We start from the raw sequence: 21,109 nt of genomic DNA, 5'->3' as shown, positions 1-21,109 counted from the left end.
TTTCGTCCTTTTTTGGTATCAAGAAGTACAGTGAATAAACTCCTGTGTTTATTTGTGTGCTTGGTACTAATTCTATTGCATTTTTTTGCAGTAGTGCTTGAACTTCTATCTCTAGAAGCTGTGAATGGTATTTTGTTAAATTTTGTGATTTTGGTGGTATGTCTGGAGGGAATTGCAGGAATTCTATGCAATAACCATGCTGGATAATTGCTAGGACCCATGTGTCTGTAGTTATTTTGTCCCATGCTTCGTAATATTGACGTATCCTCCCCCCCACTGGTGTTGTGTGGGAGGGGTGTGTGACATGTGAGTCACTGCTTGTTGGTAGTGGTTTTGGGGCTTTGAAATCTTCCCCTATTCCTAGGGAATTGCCCCCCTCTATACTGGCCCCGAAAACCTCCCCTGTACTGTCCCTGGTAGGTGGGCGGTGCGGACTGTGAGGTGCTAGCTTGTGTGGCCTGACCCCGAAACCCTCCTCTAAAAGGTGTTTTGCGGAAGGTGTTATAAGATCCTCTGCTCTGCGGGGAATAGAGTGCGCCCATGGCCTTGGCAGTGTCAGTGTCCTTCTTGAGCTTTTCTATGGCTGTGTCGACCTCCGGACCGAACAGAAGTTTTTCGTTTACTGGCATGTTAAGCACTGCCTGCTGAATTTCTGGCTTGAATCCAGACGTTCTGAGCCATGCGTGCCTACGGATGGTAACCGACGTATTAATGGTTCTTGCGGCCGTGTCTGCTGCATCCATGGAGGAGCGTATTTGATTGTTGGAAATGTTTTGACCCTCCTCAACAACCTGTTTTGCTCTTTTTTGCAGATCTTTTGGGAGATGTTCAATGAGATGCTGCATCTCATCCCAGTGGGCTCTGTCGTATCGCGCTAGCAGCGCTTGTGAATTTGCGATGCGCCACTGGTTTGCTGCTTGGACAGCAACCCTCTTCCCGGCTGCATCGAACTTCCTACTTTCTTTATCTGGGGGAGGTGCATCCCCAGAAGTGTGTGAATTTGCCCGTTTTCTGGCAGCCCCTACCACCACAGAATCTGGTGGCAGCTGAGAGGTGATGAATACAGGGTCCGTAGGAGGCGCCTTATACTTTTTGTCCACCCTAGGCGTCACTGCCCTACTTTTAACTGGCTCCTTGAAAATGTCCTTTGCATGGCGTAGCATGCCTGGGAGCATCGGCAGGCTTTGGTAGGAGCTGTGGGTTGAAGAGAGGGTGTTAAATAAAAAATCATCCTCTACTTGTTCCGAGTGGAGTTCCACATTATGGAATAGTGCTGCTCTAGCCACCACTTGTGAGTAGGCTGTGCTGTCTTCCGGTGGTGATGGCCTAGTTGGGTATGTGTCTGGGCTGTTATCAGACACTGGTGCGTCGTACAAGTCCCACGCATCCTGATCTTGGTCATCGTGGCTCATGGCGGTGTGAGCTGGCGAATGTGACGGGGTGTAAGTTGGCGAAGTCGGAGTTACAGGTGGAGGTGAGGGAGGAGGTATTACCTTTTGTGCTGTTTGTTGCTGAGAAGTAAACTGAAGCGTTCTCTTTCGTTTGACAGGTGGAAGGGTACTGATCTTCCCAGTCCCCTGCTGAATAACGATACGCTTTTGCGTGTGATCCACGTCGGTGGATTGCAGTTCTTGTTCAAATCTATGTTTCTTCATTTGAGAAGACATAGAATGCTCTTCAGTATAGGAGCCAGAAACAGGGTCTGATGTCGCTTTTTTCGGCTCCGAAAACCCTGTCGATTGTTTTTTCGGCTCCGAGGTAACCTTCCTCTTTTTCTGTGCCGAAAATTCTTGGCCTCTATGGTCTTCGGCGCCACTGTCTCGGCGTCGATCCGTGTCGACACCGAACTCTCGGTGTCGATGCTTCTGTTTAGCACTCTCTCGGTCTCGAGGAGGCTGCGTGCCGGTGTCTCGACCGGAGTCGGACGATCTCGACACTGAATGGGCCTTTTTCGGTGCCGATTGTTGGTCACCGAGAATTTGGGTGGAGCCATGGCCGGTTGGCAGTGGCGTCCCCTGGGCCTTCTTTCCTTTTTTAAGGTTTGATCTCGACGTCTTACTCACAGTTCTTGTAGAGTCTAGCTCGTCGGAGTCTGAATCCTGGATGGAAAAGGATTCCTCCTGTTCCTCTTCTGTCTCGAACTGTCGACGCTCTTTTGGCGTGGACGCCATCTGCAGTCTTCTCGCTCGACGGTCGCGCAGAGTTTTTCGGGACCGGAACGCCCGACAGGCCTCACAGGATTCTTCGCTGTGCTCGGGTGACAGGCACAGATTACAGACCGAGTGTAGGTCCGTATAAGGATATTTGTTGTGGCATTCGGGGCAGAATCGAAACGGGGTCCGTTCCATCGGCGTTGTTCTCCACGCGGTCGGGCCGACTAGGCCCCGACGGGGTGCCGAAATCTACCCCGAAGGGCACCGAAGCGCTTCGATGTTCAACGCGTCGTCGTATGTGTCTATCTCTAACCGGATCGCAACGATACCGTCGTAAATCTTCCGTTTTCAGCTATCTTTCCGTTCCGAAACTCGGAGCGACAGGAACACGTCCGAACCCGATGGCGGAAAGAAAACAATCGAAGATGGAGTCGACGCCCATGCGCAATGAGCACAGAAGGAGGAGTCACTCGGTCCCGTGACTCGAAAACACTTCTTCGAAGAAAAACAACTTGTAACACTCCGACCCAACACCAGATGGCGAGCTCATGCATACCATGTGTATCTACAGCGACAGATGCCATCGAACACAATCATTACATGGAGGAAGCTGATGCAAATGGAATGAACGCCTTTTCTATTAGCATCTTTAAAGGTTACAACATGACCCACATTAAAATATCTCTCTCTGTCCCTTACTTCATCCCCTCTGCCACTTGGAAAATCTAATTGGCTGGATTTGGTGGGTGAAGGAGAAACTTTTGGATTGTGCTATAGTGAGTCACCCATGGCTGTCAAAGAGCTGAAGGACCAACACAGAAGTTCCTGAAGTAAAGAAATTAACCATTAGAGAACAGAAACAGTCAGCTCAAATGCAATTCCAGTTTTTGCGATGGACCGTATTTTCAATCCATATTCCTGCATTTCCTGGAAAACTAGAAATGTTAACAACAAAGAAAAAGCAACAGTTTAAGGCAAACATGTCGGGTTAACTTTAATACTCTGTGTGGTCATAAGAAATTGAGGAAATGCAGATCCTCTACTACAACTCTTGCTCACGGTGTCAGACCCTCTAGTAAGCATCTCTTATCTCTTCAGAATAAGAAGACCCTTGGTAACGCGCCATTCCACGCTGGTCCACCAGCAGGCCACTAGCAAAAAAAAGGTCATTTTTTTCTTGTCTTCCTCTCGGCTGTGCCCAAGGCGATACACGCCACCTACCTTGAGGTCGTCAAATTCTAACTTCCACAGAATGGAAATTCATTTAGATTCACCATGGACATCAACCTCACCATCTAGGAACACAATGCCCAAAAAATAGACAGCCTGGTACATGCACTCTTCTAAAAAAAGTGCAATAATGTCTTCCAGAAAACAACTTCAGTACTGCTGTTCAATCCACTGTATCCTTGTACCCTTGCACCTAGATGGTAGCAATGCCTTGCTCTGTGGCCTCTCGTAGTATACATTAGCACCCCATAAGGGAGTTCTACACACTGGAGCATGTCTCATCCAGGGCCTGAAGAAAGATGATCAAGTCACCCCATCCTGATCAAGCTGCAATGGCTCCTCTTGTTGGACTGCACCATATTCAGAACCAGATGCACCATTTTACAAAGCCATCACAGCTAGCACCCATGCTTATCTAGCAGACAGGCTCACTCACCCCTGGTGGTACTTGTTACACCTAAAGCAAGAACACCAGACTAAAAAGTGTAAAAACATTAAAAGACAAGGCAGCAGGTGTTTTCCAATGTACGCACCGAGGATCTAGAACAACATCCCCGCATCCATCAGCACTGCTCCAACACTAAGCCAATTTAAGAAAAAGCTGAAGATTCACTTGTTTGAATAATACCATAGCACAATGCATTCACAGTATACAACACAGATACCCACCTAATCACTTGTTGATTTAATGCATGTCTTTGACCTTGTAGCGTGCTCTGCTGTCTTTTGGCTAGGTTCGTGCTACATCAATACCACATACATAATTTATTAGGAGAGCTTTAGAAGTAGTATCTGTTATGGAAACTCAAAAGCAGCACACTGAGCCTCACTAGCTGGAAATTACCAATATCTAGAACACTTCATACCACATTAAGAGAGTTTTAAGACAAGGATGTTTCTCAAGTCAAGTGACTTTTCCTGTCAACTTACCCCAATTGTGGATGCCATGTAATCAGCACACATTTCAGCAAAGTCCCGGCCCAGCACCCCATAATAAAGACCGTAAAAGACCAATGAAATGCCAAAGTCCATCGCATCTTCAGGCTTTATTCTGAAATTGAGGCAGCGATTGTAAGCGAATCAAAGAAATACTGGGTGACAACAAAGCAATCTGTTAAAAAACAGATCATCAAGTTATAATTGATTTACGATGCTTAGCCATCCCACTGCTCTAAGATCATATGTACAGACAACTACTATAACCCAGTTTAAATTGTTATGAAATATGTTGACCTCACAAGAATTAAAGGCAGAGTCAGCCCAGTCAGGTTTTGAAGCTCTGGCCTGCAATTCGCGGCCAGATCTCAGCACCAAGAGTGTTACTTCTGTGTCTAGCTTAGTGGCTTTTTAGTAGAGCAACTGGCTCAAGGAGGTTATCAGAAGAGGCTGTGGCCTGGCAACATAAAAGCAAATCCGATCAACAACACTTTTAATCCTGCAATAATCTGTGACTTGGACCTTGATTAAGAGTTTGGTGGTACAAACAACCAAACATGAACATAAGAGAACTACCCATACCAACGGGTTCAGTAAATAACATGTATTAAATAAAATGGATTATAAGGTTTTACCAGGCACCAAGGAATCTATTCAGCGCATGCTTTATTTAGCGCATGTGGTAAACACTGCACCCAATAAATAGCACATGCGAGGAAATTAATCACTAGAAAATAGAAACGGTTGGCGCAAAAGGACTTAGGAGACCCCAAAAGCACAAAAATGAAAATGTCACTTACCCAGTGTACATCTGTTCGTGGCATCAGTCGCAGTAGATTCGCATGTTCTGCAATAGCTCGCCATCTGGTGTTGGGCCGGAGTGTTACAAGTTGTTTTTCTTCGAAGAAGTCTTTCGAGTCACGGGACCGAGTGACTCCTCCTTTTGTCTCCATTGCGCATGGGCGTCGACTCCATCTTCGATTGTTTTTCCCCGCAGAGGGTGAGGTAGGAGTTGAATTGTAGTAATAGTGCCCATGCAATGGAGTGACTAAGTATGCACCTATTTAAGGTTGAGATGATACATATATAAATAATTGAAGGTAACTTCCAAACTGCTACAGGCTCCCGGGGAGGCGGGTGGGCACATGCGAATCTACTGCGACTGATGCCACGAACAGATGTACACTGGGTAAGTGACATTTTCAGTTCGATGGCATCTGTCGCTGTAGATACGCATGTTCTGCATAGACTAGTAAGCAGTTATTTCCCCAAAAGCGGTGGATCAGCCTGTAGGAGTGGAAGTAGTCTGAAATAATGTTCTTAATACGGCTTGACCTACTGTGGCTTGTTGTGCGGATAACACGTCTACACAGTAGTGCTTGGTGAATGTGTGAGGCGTAGACCATGTGGCTGCCTTACATATTTCTTGCATTGGGATGTTTCCTAGAAAGGCCATGGTAGCACCTTTCTTTCTGGTTGAGTGTGCCCTTGGTGTAATGGGCAGCTGTCGTTTAGCTTTAAGGTAGCAGATTTGGATGCATTTAACTATCCATCTGGCTATACCTTGTTTTGAAATTGGGTTTCCTGCATGAGGTTTTTGAAATGCAATAAAGAGTTGTTTAGTCTTTCTGATGTTTTTTGTTCTGTCAATGTAATACATCAATGCTCTTTTGACATCTAATGTATGTAGTGCCCTTTCAGCTACGGTATCTGGCTGTGGAAAGAACACTGGAAGTTCCACTGTTTGATTTAGATGGAACGGTGAAATAACCTTTGGCAAAAATTTAGGATTGGTCCTTAGGACGACTTTATTATTGTGTAGTTGTATAAAAGGTTCCTGTATTGTAAACGCCTGAATCTCGCTTACTCTTCTTAGGGAAGTAATGGCGATGAGAAATGCCACCTTCCAGGTTAGGAACTGTATGTCGCAGGAGTGCATGGGTTCAAAAGGTGGACCCATAAGTCTAGTTAGGACAACATTTAGGTTCCATGAAGGAACAGGTAGTGTTCTTGGTGGTATAATTCTCCTAAGGCCCTCCATGAATGCTTTAATGACTGGTATCTTATATAGGGAAGTTGAATAGGTAGTCTGCAGGTATGGAGATATTGCTGCAAGGTGTATTTTAATGGAAGAGAAAGCTAGGTTAGATTTTTGTAAGTGAAGCAAGTAACCCACTACATGTTCTGGAGTTGTGTGTAATGGTTGTATTTGATTAATATGGCAGTAGCAAACAAACCTCTTCCATTTACTTGCATAGCAGTGCCTGGTGGATGGCCTTCTGGCTTGTTTTATGACTTCCATACATTCTTGGGTAAGTTGTAAGTGCCCGAATTCTAGGATTTCAGGAGCCAGATTGCTAGATTCAGCGATGCTGGATCTGGGTGTCTGATCTTTTGGTTGTGCTGTGTCAACAGATCTGGCCTGTTGGGCAATTTGATGCAGGGTACCACTGATAGGTCTAGCAGCGTTGTGTACCAGGGTTGCCTTGCCCAAGTTGGTGCTATTAATATGAGTTTGAGTTTGCTTTGACTGAGTTTGTTTACCAGGTAAGGAAGGAGAGGGAGAGGAGGAAAAGCGTAAGCAAATATCCCTGACCAGTTCATCCATAGGGCATTGCCTTGGGATTGTTTGTGTGGGTATCTGGATGCGAAGTTTTGGCATTTTGCGTTCTCCCTTGTCGCAAACAAGTCTATCTGAGGTGTTCCCCAGAGTTTGAAATAAGTGTTCAGAATTTGGGGGTGAATTTCCCATTCGTGGACCTGTTGGTGATCTCGAGAGAGATTGTCTGCGAGTTGATTTTGGATCCCTGGTATAAACTGTGCTATTAGGCGAATTTGGTTGTGAATTGCCCAATGCCAAATCTTTTGTGCTAGCAGGCTTAACTGCGTGGAGTGCGTCCCCCCCTGCTTGTTTAGATAATACATTGTTGTCATGTTGTCTGTTTTGACGAGAATGTATTTGTGAACTATTATTGGTTGGAAAGCTTTTAGTGCTTGAAAAACTGCTAGAAGTTCTAGGTGATTGATATGCAGTCTTGTTTGATGTACGTTCCATTGTCCTTGTATGCTGTGTTGATCGAGGTGTGCTCCCCACCCTGTCATGGAAGCATCTGTTGTTATTACGTATTGTGGCACTGGGTCTTGGAAAGGCCGCCCCTTGTTTAAATTTATGTTGTTCCACCACAGAAGCAAGAGGTAAGTTTGGCGGTCTATTAACACCAGATCTAGAAGGTGACCCTGTGCTTGAGACCACTGTGATGCTAGGCATTGTTGTAAGGGCCTCATGTGCAGTCTTGCGTTTGGGACAATGGCTATGCATGAAGACATCATGCCTAGGAGTTGTAATACCATCTTTGCCTGTATCTTTTGTGTTGGATACATGCGTTGTATGATGGTGTTGAAATTTAGAATTCTTTGTGGACTTGGAGTGGCTACTCCCTTTGATGTGTCTATTATGGCTCCTAGGTATTGTTGTACCTTGCGCGGCAGAATGTTGGATTTTGTAAAGTTGACGGTGAACCCGAGTTTGAAGAGGGTTTGTATGATCTGATTTGTGTGATTTGAGCACTGTATGAACGAATGGGCCTTGATTAGCCAGTCGTCCAAATATGGGAACACATGTATTTGCTGCCTTCTTATGTGTGCAGCGACTACCGCTAGACATTTGGTAAAGACTCTTGGTGCGGTTGTTAATCCGAAAGGCAGTACCTTGAATTGGTAATGTATTCCTTTGAATACAAACCTTAGGTATTTCCTGTGCGATGGGTGTATTGGTATATGGAAATAAGCATCCTTGAGGTCTAAAGTTGCCATGTAGTCGTGTAGTTTTAGCAATGGCAATACTTCTTGTAGTGTGACCATGTGGAAGTGGTCTGATTTGATGAAAGTGTTCACTACTCTGAGGTCTAGGATTGGTCTCAGTGTTTTGTCCTTCTTTGGTATCAGAAAGTACAGTGAGTAAACTCCTGTGTTTATTTGTGTGTTTGGCACTAATTCGATTGCATTCTTTTGCAATAGTGCCTGCACTTCTATCTCCAGGAGATTGGAATGGTGTGTTGTTAAATTTTGTGCTCTTGGTGGTATGTTTGGAGGGAATTGTAGAAACTCTATGCAATAACCATGTTGGATAATTGCTAGAACCCAAGTGTCTGTAGTGATTTCCTCCCATGCTTTGTAATAATGACCTATTCTTCCCCCCACTGGTGTTGTGTGGAGGGGGTGAGTGACATGTGAGTCACTGTTTAGTAGTAGTGGTTTTGGGGCTTTGAAATCTTCCTCTATTTCTAGGGAATTGCCCTCCTCTATATTGTCCCCGAAAACCTCCTCTATACTGTCCCTGGTAACTGGACGGTGTGGCTTGTGAGGTGCTGGCTTGTGTGCTTTGACCCCGAAACCCCCCTCGAAAGGGCGTTTTACGGAATGTGCTGTAATTCCCTCTGCTCTGCGGGGAGTAGAGTGCGCCCATGGCTTTGGCAGTGTCCGTATCTTTTTTGAGTTTCTCAATCGCTGTGTCCACTTCTGGACCGAACAGTTCTTTTTCATTAAAAGGCATATTGAGAACTGCTTGTTGAATCTCTGGTTTAAATCCAGACGTTCGGAGCCATGCATGCCTTCTGATAGTTACAGATGTATTAATTGTCCGTGCAGCTGTATCTGCAGCGTCCATGGAGGAGCGTATCTGGTTGTTGGAGATGGTCTGTCCCTCCTCAACCACTTGTTTTGCCCTATTTTGTAAGTCCTTGGGCAGATGTTCAATGAGATGTTGCATCTCGTCCCAGTGGGCTCTGTCATAGCGCGCAAGTAGTGCCTGGGAGTTCGCGATGCGCCACTGGTTTGCAGCTTGTGCTGCGACTCTTTTACCAGCTGCATCGAACTTGCGGCTTTCTTTATCTGGGGGTGGTGCATCTCCAGATGTGTGAGAGTTGGCCCTTTTCCTAGCTGCTCCTACAACGACAGAGTCTGGTGGCAGCTGTGTAGTGATGAAAGCCGGGTCTGTAGGAGGCGCCTTATACTTTTTTTCCACCCTTGGTGTGATTGCCCTACTTTTGACCGGCTCCTTAAAGATGTCTTTTGCGTGCCGGAGCATACCAGGGAGCATAGGCAGGCTTTGGTATGAGCTGTGGGTGGAGGAGAGTGTGTTGAATAAGAAATCATCCTCGACCTGTTCTGAGTGGAGGCTTACGTTGTGAAATTGTGCTGCTCTAGCCACCACTTGAGAATACGCGGTGCTGTCTTCTGGTGGAGATGGCTTTGTAGGGTATGCTTCCGGACTGTTATCTGACACTGGGGCGTCGTATAGGTCCCATGCGTCCTGATCTTGGTCACCCTGGCTCATGGTAGTGTGAGCTGGGGAGTGTGATGGAGTTTGTGCTGGTGAGACGTTAATCACGGGCGGAGGAGAGGGTGGTGGGGTAACTCTTTTCACCACTTTTGGTTGTGGTGTCTGTTCCGTCTGGAACTCCAACCTTCTCTTTCTCCTAATGGGGGGGAAGGGTGCTTATTTTTCCTGTCCCCTGCTGTATGAATATACGCTTTTGCGTATGGTCCACATCAGTTGCTTGTAGCTCTTCCTCAAACCTATGCTTTTGCATTTGGGAGGTTAGCGAGTGCTCTTCTGTATAAGAGCCTGAAGCTGGGTCGCTTGCAGTTTGTTTCGGCATCGAAACCCTGTCTGCGTGTTTTTTCGGCTCCGGGGTGACTTTTTTCTTTTTCGGGGCCGAAACCTCTCGGCGTCGATCTGTTTCGGTGCCGCTGTCTCGGCGTCGAGCCGTGTCCACACCGGCATCTCGGTGTCGAGGCTTGTCTCCAGCACTTTCTCGGTCCCGAGAAGGCTGCGTGCCGGTGTCTCGACCGGAGTCGGACGATCTCGGCACTGTTTGGGCCTTTTTCGGTGCCGACGGTCGGTCACCGAATTTATGGGTCGAGCCATGGCCTGGTGGCAGTGGCGTCCCCTGGGCCTTGTAAATGTTCCTCTGAGTGGATTTCGACGTCTTACTCACGGTTTGTGTATCGTCGAATCCTTCGGAGTCTGAGTCTTGGATCGAGAAGGTACCTTCCTCTTCCTGTTCCTCGAACTCCCGTTGGGCTGTCGGTGCGGACACCATCTGCAGTCTTCTGGCTCGACGGTCTCGGAGTGTTTTTCGGGACCGGAACGCACGACAGGCCTCGCAGGTGTCTTCGCTGTGCTCAGGTGACAGGCACAGGTTGCAGACCAAGTGTTGGTCTGTGTAGGGGTATTTATTGTGGCATTTGGGGCAGAAACGGAACGGGGTCCGTTCCATCGGCGTTCTTCAGCACGCGGTCGGGCCGACCAGGCCCCGACGGAGGATCGAAAAACTACCCCGAAGGACACCGGAGCTCTTCGATCTTCGATGCGGTGTGGAATCTAAGTACGCCGATCCCGAACGCAACAATACCGACGAAAATCTTCCGAAATTAGCTAATCTTCCGTTCCGAAACTCGGAGCGACAGGAACACGTCCGAACCCGATGGCGGAAAAAAAACAATCGAAGATGGAGTCGACGCCCATGCGCAATGGAGACAAAAGGAGGAGTCACTCGGTCCCGTGACTCGAAAGACTTCTTCGAAGAAAAACAACTTGTAACACTCCGGCCCAACACCAGATGGCGAGCTATTGCAGAACATGCGTATCTACAGCGACAGATGCCATTGAACTTATTGTTTCCTGTGTGGGAGTGGATGAATTCATTTTGTGTGGACAAAGCACCTTGAAATGAAACAGAATCCACTTACATCCTCGGATATCACGCAGTACCACAAGCATTAAACCTGTTAGACTTTTCCATGACGTACCCCGCCAGGGAAAGAAGTACAAATTTACGGATCCCAAGCTGAAGGCCCTGGCTAAGGAGGTGGACGGGACGACTGTCAATCGCGCCTTCTCATGCTGAAGATGCCAAAAAAAAAAAAAAAAAAACTAAACATGCTCGTGGGAGATATTACTAGGCAAACACTACAGAATCAACATATCTATATGATGCTGAAAACATTAAAAACAGGTTCTAACATATGATATAAATTCTAGGTACTTAAATGAATTGCCAAGCAGAAGTACTAAAGTATGGCAACTGGTGCTAGCTTTCCAACTGAGCCATACCTCAAACTGTAGGGAAAGAGTATAAGAGATGAAAGAAGGTCTCTGTGTCGGAGGACCGATAAGAGACATGACAATAGAAATTGAAGTATTTGTGGATGTTAAAGTGTTGACTTGGCTGAGAATCATCATCATTGTGAACAGTGACCGATGTACTGTGTTAGAAATATTCACAATGATCCATGAATATGTTGTTATAGAGGCTCGAATATTACTGCCGACATCAATGGATACTGGACGACAACAATCAATGCACTGTAATTTTGAAGATGAAAGGTTGATTTGTGTACCCGGTATCTAAGGGTGATGTGTAACCACAGTATGACTAATGTTGCTTCTTATCAGGATCATGACTTTGAGGTTTTGTCTAGAGCACCCAACACATCATTTCAGTATACACTGATCCACATCACACAGCGTATGCACAAATAGTGTGCTTCATTTTACAGTTTCAAAACACTTGTGCCTGTCTACCGGAGGCCACCAAGTGCACATGACTACAGGCAACTGACCATATGATATCAGGTAATCCTGCTGTACAACAGATGTTTGCTTTGCTGGCATTAGCAGTGTGGGTGTCCAAGGGGTAATGTATATCCATCTCACACACTCTGTAAAACATCCATCACTTAGCTAAGTATTTTGCTAAAGGATGAATAAGAAAAAAGATACACCACCCAATGTTGGCCTCCAGGGTATCTGTAATGATGAAAATATGGTTTGTATGGTGCCCATATCGAGCCTGTGTATCCTCTGGATCTCAAGCGGACTCATTTTAATGTGTCAATCCTGGCTCTCCTGCGTTGCTGTGCCATATGAAGTCATCAATTGGTGGCCTGGTTTCCTCCCTCATGCTCCACGGTCTGTTGCAGCAGAACATGGATCTGGTACAGCAGGATATTGCGGCCCAGCAATGCTGCATCCACGGTCGTGTACTGTAGAATGGATAATGGAAGTGTGAGTTGCTGCAATCAACCTGTGAAAGCTTCACCTGTCCATTGCTGTTTATGTAGGTCTGGCCCTTAGCGCAGGTGTGCGCAAGATTTTTTTTTTTTTATCTCAGCGCATGTACTGTGTCTTTGCATTATTGTGTTGGTCTTTGACTTTTTTGTATTGTTTCACAGCTGTTCTTTCATTCCTTACACTTTCAGTCATTTTTACCACATGCTTTCGATTGGAGGTATTTTAAGGTGGTAGCTTCCACTGTTTTAATAACCTCTCATACTTGTAATTGGGTGTTATATACAACAGGAATTATTTTGCGGATGCAGAGAATCTCATGTGCAGTAAACAGCACAAAATGATCCTATGGCATACCATGTTTTCAGGTGCCACGAACAAGTCTATCTTGGGAAAACCTTGTGCGCCAAAAGATGGAGTTGGTGACATATGCATGCAGACTTCACTCGCCGCTCTGAGAGTTCTCTGCCTACAGTGTTAACCAGAGTTTCTATTCTTTGGGAAGATGAAGTGCCAATAAGGTAACCTTTGCTTCAGCTCTCAGTGCCATAGAGTTGGAGCTTCCATGGAGATGAGGGGTCCTAGTTCTGTTCCTGATTCAGTGCATTGAAGTTGTGTTGCTTCCTTGCATCTATGCAGAATAATTGGCAAGGGGCCCTTTACAGAAAGATGGACTGCTTCAAGTTCCAGCTTATTTATATGTATAGTCTTCTCAACCCATGACCAGGACCTTGGATTATTACCCCTAGAAGGCTCCCAAAGCTCTGTAATAACACACGGACTGCATTATGTTGGTGAGACGCACAAACCTATGGAAAAGAGGCCTCCTGCAAAGCACAGGTCAAATATCTTTCTCACAGCAATCTTTTTGATATAAATTAGAGAAGACTTTTCCCAATACACAGTTGGCCCAGTGAATAGTGAAGGCTGCTGTACCCTGTAAGGATACCTTGGATTGCCAGGAAATATATTATGTATATTCCCCTCCAGTAGATTTTTGTCTATTACCTAATTGCTGCACTTGTGGAAACAACTTCATGCAATTAAAACAGGTAGAAGTGATTGTTAATCTGCAGCGCTGGAGGAACTTGCTGTCCGGGTATATATCCAGCACCCACGTGCCCATGGGAATCTCTCTCCACGACTGGAGGCAGCTGGATATAACTCTTCCCATTAGTGTGTTGGAAGAGAAATGGGGAGACAGTCTGTGAATTAAATTGTTTTCAAATGCTAGAGGGCTGAACCTCTTCAAGAGAGCTATCTTCACCACTGGTATCTCTGCTGCTGTTGGAATTGAAGGACTTTGGTTGCGCCTCTTAACTGTACAAAGGTTTAGATGGGGGCCATTTTGTGTCAAACAAATCACAACGTAATTGACTTTGTGTGGGTGATTCAATCACCAGCGTGCACAATAAAAGTTTTGTTAACTATGAAAGGTAGCCTAAAGTAAGCTTGTGCTTAGCCGATTCAACCCTCTTAGTCTGAGATAAAATTGTTAATAAAAGGATCACATGAGCCACATATCTGGCCACAACACTTGTTAAGTATGCCGATGTTCGTTTTACATTCTCTGAAACCATCTTTTGTGAAGCCTTCAGGGGCTTTGTTTATTACTTAGCTGGGAAGAGGTTAGATTACACTGTCCATCTAATCCCAAAGATGAACACTTCACTTGCCTACCAAAGAATTGTAACCTCTTGCTCTAAAGGGTCAGGCACTAGTGTGCTGTCTTTATTCCCAGTTTGATCCACCCTCTTACCCTCCAGAGGAAAACTTGCAAACACACATTGTTAGCTTTCAATGTGCGTCAGAAACTACCACCAAGTCTGCGGGAACTTGATATCTTAAAAACGGTCACTAATTGCAAATTTTTCCATGCCAGCATAGCCTGAAACAGAAGAAGTTGGCATGTTCAGTAGTTTTGCAACCTTTCCAGTGAATTCAGCAAACTAATTCACCATTGTCAGCATAGTTGACTCGCCAGGGCAGTGAACTTCACTGGGAAGAGAGAAAAGGGAAAGCTCCTTAAAATCAGTGTAAAATGATAAATCCAGTCCTACAGAAACGACACATTCAGTGTGTAAAGGCACCTTGTGCTGTTCCTTCTTAGGATCGGGGGACTCATGGAATCTCCTTGGTGAGGTGGGCTTTTCACATAAATGCCTTCTGGAGGAACATAACTTTTAGTAGGGGACTTGCCTGAGCTAAAGTGTAGAGGAGAATGAGACCTTCAATTGCTAGATCTCTCAGATGTCTCAAAATATATTTTAAGGTGGTATTGGAGGACAGGATATGCTCAGTACTAAAGGAACCGTTGATAATGGCCGTGAAAAAAATGGCAGCATCAAGTTGGATACAGTGATGGAATCATAGACGCTGAATAGAACTCAAGCTTAAGCAGGACAAATGTGAGTCAAGAAATAGATAAATGTGTAGTCAACAAAATCTGTGCCTTGTCGTATTTTGTTATTGCTTCTTCTCAGTCATATACCAGCTGCAGGAGAACATTAACAGGTAACAGCCTAACTGGTAGGCTTACTTTGGATAGTACCTGATGGACTACTGGTCCACCACTCATTGGTCAGAGGGTATATTCTGTGAAAGGCCCGCATATTAGAAACTACACAGCTAATTAAATTCTTACGGTGGCAGAGGATCCCACGAGAATCAGTGACCCAACAAGGATTAACTGAGTCTTCATTCTTTAGGATTATAAAATTACAGTGATTTCAAATAGGATTTCCCCACGCAGCAGGAACACCCCCCTACACCAACAGAGTGAAGGCAAAATGTCTACTAATCTTGCACAGGCTGAAGTGAAGGGCACAGAGACAACCTCTGGCCATAAGAGGTGAGTATGAAGACTGCTTCTTTTTGTAAGAATGTGGTGGAGCAGCTGTTCAATTCAGGTAATGTCCTTGGTGGTTTGTGATTTCCTCCTGCAGGCTGGGATGACCTGGTGGCTCCTGGCCAGGCTTGGTCCATCAACTTGTACTCACACTTGATCTTCAGTTTTACAGTGGATCAGACTCAGACTGGCTCCACTAGACAGAAGGTGAACTATTTGGCAGGAAGGCAAGTCCTTCTCCTATGTCCAGTCTGGGAGAGAAACAGAACCATTCAGTGGTTTCACTCCTGGTTCGGTGTCTACTTTACTGCTGTAATGATGTACAGCCTCACTGAATTTCACATGACAAGAAAGAACAAACCAAGTTACTGGCTGACGGGTACTTACACCCCTTTGGGTGTCAAACGTAGATGGTGGAGCAAATCCAAGGGTCTTCTCTACTGGAAAGGTTCTGTGCTCCTCCAATGTTGGAGGAGCACACTGTCCCAGTTGCAGACCAGATGAACGAGTTACTTACCTTCGGTAACGACTTTTCTGGTGGATACATTAGCTACCTGTGGATTCCTCACCTAAGTATTCCCTTACTTGGACGACTGGTTGATCAAAGCCAAGTCCCCGGAGCTTGAGTCGTATCATCTGCAGTCAACAACCCAGTTGTTGTTCGACCTGGGCTTTTCGGTGAACGTGCCCAAATCTCACCTGGAGCCCTCTCAGCGCCTCCTGTTCATAGGGGCAGTACTGGATACAACATTGAATCGAGCCTTTCCTCCGCCTCAGCGGGTTCAAGATATTCAGGAATTGGTTCCAATGTTTCGAAATGGAGCGGTAGTTCCAGTCCTCAAGGTCCTTCGTCTGCTCGGTCTGTTTGCCTCCTGCATACTGTTGGTCACGCATGCTCGCTGGCACATGAGGGCTCTTCAGTGGTGCCTCCGAAGGCAGTGGTCTCAACACAAAGGAGATCTAGAAGGTGCGGTCAAGATCTCCAGAGATGCTGCTGTGGACTTGAAGTGGTGGATTGCGAGCAACAATCTTTCGCAAGGAAAGCCGTTCGCGCAGTCGCCACCAGTGGCCACGGTCATAACGGATGCTTCCACTCTAGGGTGGGGAGCTCATCTGGGGATCTGGAGATCAAAGGACTTTGGTCTCCAGAGGAACAGATGTTTCATATCAATCTGTTAGAGTTACGGGCTGTACGTCTGGCTCTCAAGGCCTTCCTCCCTTCCCTTCGTGGTCAGTCGGTACAGGTCCTGACGGACAATACTACCACGATGTGGTACATAAACAAACAGGGAGGAGTAGGGTCGTACCTTCTCTGCAGAGAAGCTCTTCGACTATGGTCCTGGGCAAAGGACCATCAGATTTGCTTGGTAGCAAATAATTTGGCCGGGATCTTGAATGTACGTGCGGACAGTCTCAGTCGCCAATTCTCGGCCGACCACGAGTGGCGTCTCCATCCAGATCAAGTCTGTTTAATCTTCCAGATGTGGGGGTTTCCTCGGATAGATCTGTTTGCCACTCGGGAGAACGCGCATTGTCCGTTATTCTGCAGCCTCCAGTATCCGGTGCAGGGAGCATTGGGGGACACGTTTCTGATAACCTGGTGCGACCAGTTGCTTTACGCGTTTCCCCCCATACCCTTGATTCCTCGAGTGTTGAGATTCGCCAAGACCGGGCCCAAGTCATCTTAATAGCTCCGGATTGGCCAAGGAGGGTGTGGTACTCCGACCTTCTCCAACTCTCACTGTGCCCTCCGCTCCGTCTCCCTCTCAGGGCAGACCTCCTCTTGCAGTCGCAGGTTTTACACCCCAACCTCCAGAGTCTACACCTACATGCCTGGAGATTGAACGGGGCAACCTGAGTTTCTTCCCTCTCCCGCCTGATGTAGTGGATGTTATATTAGCGGCCAGGCGACACGCCACTAAATCTATCTACGCTAATAGGTGGTCTAAATTTTTTATGTGGTGTGGGGAGAGACAGATTGATCCCTTACATGCTCATCTGTCGGATGTTTTGTCTTTTGCTCTGTCTCTAGCGCAGAAGGGTTGTGCAGTGGCTACCATTAAGGGTTATTTGTCGGCTTTGTCAGCCTTCATTTGTCTTCCAGATCAACCATCGTTATTTAAATCCCCTATTGTTCTCAGATTCTTGAAAGGCCATTTTGCACGGTCAGTGCTGCAGGATTTCTTGGTTTGACCATTTCGGCACCCACCACCGGGAGTGGTACTGCTTTGGGACTCTATTCATTAGGTGAGGAATCCACAGGTAGTCGAAGTCAGAAGAACGAGTTACTTACCTTCGGTAACGACTTTTCTGGTGGATACATTAGCTACCTGTGGATTCCTCACGGTCCCACCCGCCTCCCCGTTGCCTTTCTGGTCTTACCAAGTAATCCTTGAGTGCGCTCCTCTTGGTCTTCAAGGTTGCAATAGATGTTGTATATATGGATACTTGTATATATATATATATATATGTATATATATATATATATATATACATATATATATATATATATATATGTATACAGGGAGTGCAGAATTATTAGGCAAATGAGTATTTTGACCACATCATCCTCTTTATGCATGTTGTCTTACTCCAAGCTGTATAGGCTCGAAAGCCTACTACCAATTAAGCATATTAGGTGATGTGCATCTCTGTAATGAGAAGGGGTGTGGTCTAATGACATCAACACCCTATATCAGGTGTGCATAATTATTAGGCAACTTCCTTTCCTTTGGCAAAATGGGTCAAAAGAAGGACTTGACAGGCTCAGAAAAGTCAAAAATAGTGAGATATCTTGCAGAGGGATGCAGCACTCTTAAAATTGCAAAGCTTCTGAAGCGTGATCATCGAACAATCAAGCGTTTCATTCAAAATAGTCAACAGGGTCGCAAGAAGCGTGTGGAAAAACCAAGGTGCAAAATAACTGCCCATGAACTGAGAAAAGTCAAGCGTGCAGCTGCCACGATGCCACTTGCCACCAGTTTGGCCATATTTCAGAGCTGCAACATCACTGGAGTGCCCAAAAGCACAAGGTGTGCAATACTCAGAGACATGGCCAAGGTAAGAAAGGCTGAAAGACGACCACCACTGAACAAGACACACAAGCTGAAACGTCAAGACTGGGCCAAGAAATATCTCAAGACTGATTTTTCTAAGGTTTTATGGACTGATGAAATGAGAGTGAGTCTTGATGGGCCAGATGGATGGGCCCGTGGCTGGATTGGTAAAGGGCAGAGAGCTCCAGTCCGACTCAGACGCCAGCAAGGTGGAGGTGGAGTACTGGTTTGGGCTGGTATCATCAAAGATGAGCTTGTGGGGCCTTTTCGGGTTGAGGATGGAGTCAAGCTCAACTCCCAGTCCTACTGCCAGTTCCGGGAAGACACCTTCTTCAAGCAGTGGTACAGGAAGAAGTCTGCATCCTTCAAGAAAAACATGATTTTCATGCAGGACAATGCTCCATCACACGCTTCCAAGTACTCCACAGCGTGGCTGGCAAGAAAGGGTATAAAAGAAGGAAATCTAATGACATGGCCTCCTTGTTCACCTGATCTGAAGCCCATTGAGAACCTGTGGTCCATCATCAAATGTGAGATTTACAAGGAGGGAAAACAGTACACCTCTCTGAACAGTGTCTGGGAGGCTGTGGTTGCTGCTGCACGCAATGTTGATGGTGAACAGATCAAAACACTGACAGAATCCATGGATGGCAGGCTTTTGAGTGTCCTTGCAAAGAAAGGTGGCTATATTGGTCACTGATTTGTTTTTGTTTTGTTTTTGAATGTCAGAAATGTATATTTGTGAATGTTGAGATGTTATATTGGTTTCACTGGTAATATTAAATAATTGAAATGGGTATATATTTTTTTTTGTTAAGTTGCCTAATAATTATGCACAGTAATAGTCAACTGCACACACAGATATCCCCCTAACATAGCTAAAACTAAAAACAAACTAAAAACTACTTCCAAAAATATTCAGCTTTGATATTAATGAGTTTTTTGGGTTCATTGAGAACATGGTTGTTGTTCAATAATAAAGTTAATCCTCAAAAATACAACTTGCCTAATAATTCTGCACTCCCTGTATATCTTTGTGTATATACATGATTTGCATATATTTGTTGGTTTAAAAAAAAAAAAAAAAAAAAAAAAAAAGAGTTATATTAAATCTACAGCCATTTTATTGCAATGTTGTGTATTTTACAATGTTATGGGATGTTGCCTTGCTCTTTCATTGCATTGGGTTGTTGTTCTCATGCACGTAAAAAATGTTGGTACTGACGTCGGCACGTCGGCGAGGACCTCTTATTGCCTGTATGACGTCAGACGGCGTCGCGTGGGCTAGAGTGAGCCATCCCTGGCGCCATGGGAGTATTCATTAGGTGAGGAATCCACAGGTAGTTGTATCCATCAGAAATGCCAGGCTTATATGTCCACACTATCTCTCAATAAAAAAAAACACTTGGAAGTGAGGAGAATTGAGGGGAATAACTCTGGATCCACATTAAAAGGGTAGAGGGGAAAAAAAGGGAAGTGAAATCAGTGTCCCAGGATGGATGGTCCAATGAGGTCACCCTGGTGTTGCTTCTGGTGCAGAGAAGAAGCCAGGGCCCCGGACTGGCAGAGGAGACCTACGGAAAGGATTAGATATCCAATGTGGAACCTGGGGATATTCAACTTTTGAGCAATTTGCACAAAGAAATATCCATCAGAAATATGTAATTATATAAGGATTTGAAGATGTAAGCTGAAAGATTTGTTGGGTGCTCTGGACAAAACCTCAAAGTCATGATCCTGATAAGAAGCAACGTTAGTCATACTGTGGTTACACATCACCCTTAGATACCGGGTAGACAAATCAACCTTTCATCTTCAAAATTACAGTGCATTGATTGTTGTCGTCCAGTATCCATTGATGTTGGCAGTAATATTAGAGCCTCTATGACAACATATTCATGGATCATTGTGAATATGTCTAACACAGTACATCAGTCACTGTTCACAATGATGATGATTCTCAGCCAAGTCAACACTAACATCCACAAATACTTCAATTTCTATGGTCATGTCTCTTATCGGTCCTCCGACACAGAGACCTTCTTTCATCTCTTATACTGGCTGAAAGCTTACCAGTAATGTAATGCTGATAGATACCTGCAACTGTATACCTCACAGATTCCATAAAATAAAACAAAAATAATCCAGCTATCATTGCTAGTTAATCAATGTGTGTGACATGAGAGAGAGAATAATACGTTGTATTGGATTAAACTCTTTGGAGTTGGACATAATGCTCTTTCCCTATGATGTTGTGAAAAGCACAATAACATCAGGAAAGAATTGATATCATCAGTGATGAACAGAAATGGCCTCTGATACGATAGCAGTGCCACGTCGCTCACCTTAACATCTCAGGAGCTGGATACTCTTAATAAGTTGGTGCACTCTGTCAGAAGCGCTTTACCTAATGTTTATTCTCTATATTCTGTATGACGGGAACTCTGAGATGGCACAATGCTTATGATGGAAATATTTTGGAATCTGGGTATTAACTACTTGAAGGAAAGTGGCCTCTTCCTATGCAAGAGGAATCTGTTACTCATAATTTAAACTTTGATTTAAGTCTCCACTGGAGAATGTAATTTAATAATGTTATACTTGGTCATGGGGGTATTTCATAGCAGTTCCCTAAGATTCATTTTTATTATGGATCGTTTTTTATGATTTTTCATACCGAAACAAAATAAAAATAATTAAATTAGGAGTTATAAAACACTTCTCTGAAATTCAGAATTAGTACACAATTTAACAGTAAACACTCCAGTGACTGATCCTAGAGTGCACAGAATAATCTCAGAAAAAATCATCT

At 45.1% G+C, this 21,109-nt stretch overlaps 1 protein-coding gene across 1 annotated transcript in view; it reads right to left on the bottom strand.

The window, feature by feature from the left end:
* Positions 1-21,109, bottom strand: part of RNF121 (ring finger protein 121) — a 125,117-nt gene that overhangs the window by 40,923 nt on the left and 63,085 nt on the right. The window contains exon 6 of the mRNA XM_069203740.1: positions 4,314-4,434. Coding sequence (XP_069059841.1) covers positions 4,314-4,434 — 121 coding nt within the window. The remainder of the gene's footprint in view (positions 1-4,313; positions 4,435-21,109) is intronic.

This window comes from Pleurodeles waltl, chromosome 8, assembly GCF_031143425.1.
Source record: "Pleurodeles waltl isolate 20211129_DDA chromosome 8, aPleWal1.hap1.20221129, whole genome shotgun sequence".
NCBI classification, from domain to species: Eukaryota; Metazoa; Chordata; class Amphibia; order Caudata; family Salamandridae; genus Pleurodeles; species Pleurodeles waltl.
This window is presented reverse-complemented; position numbering and strand designations above follow the sequence as displayed.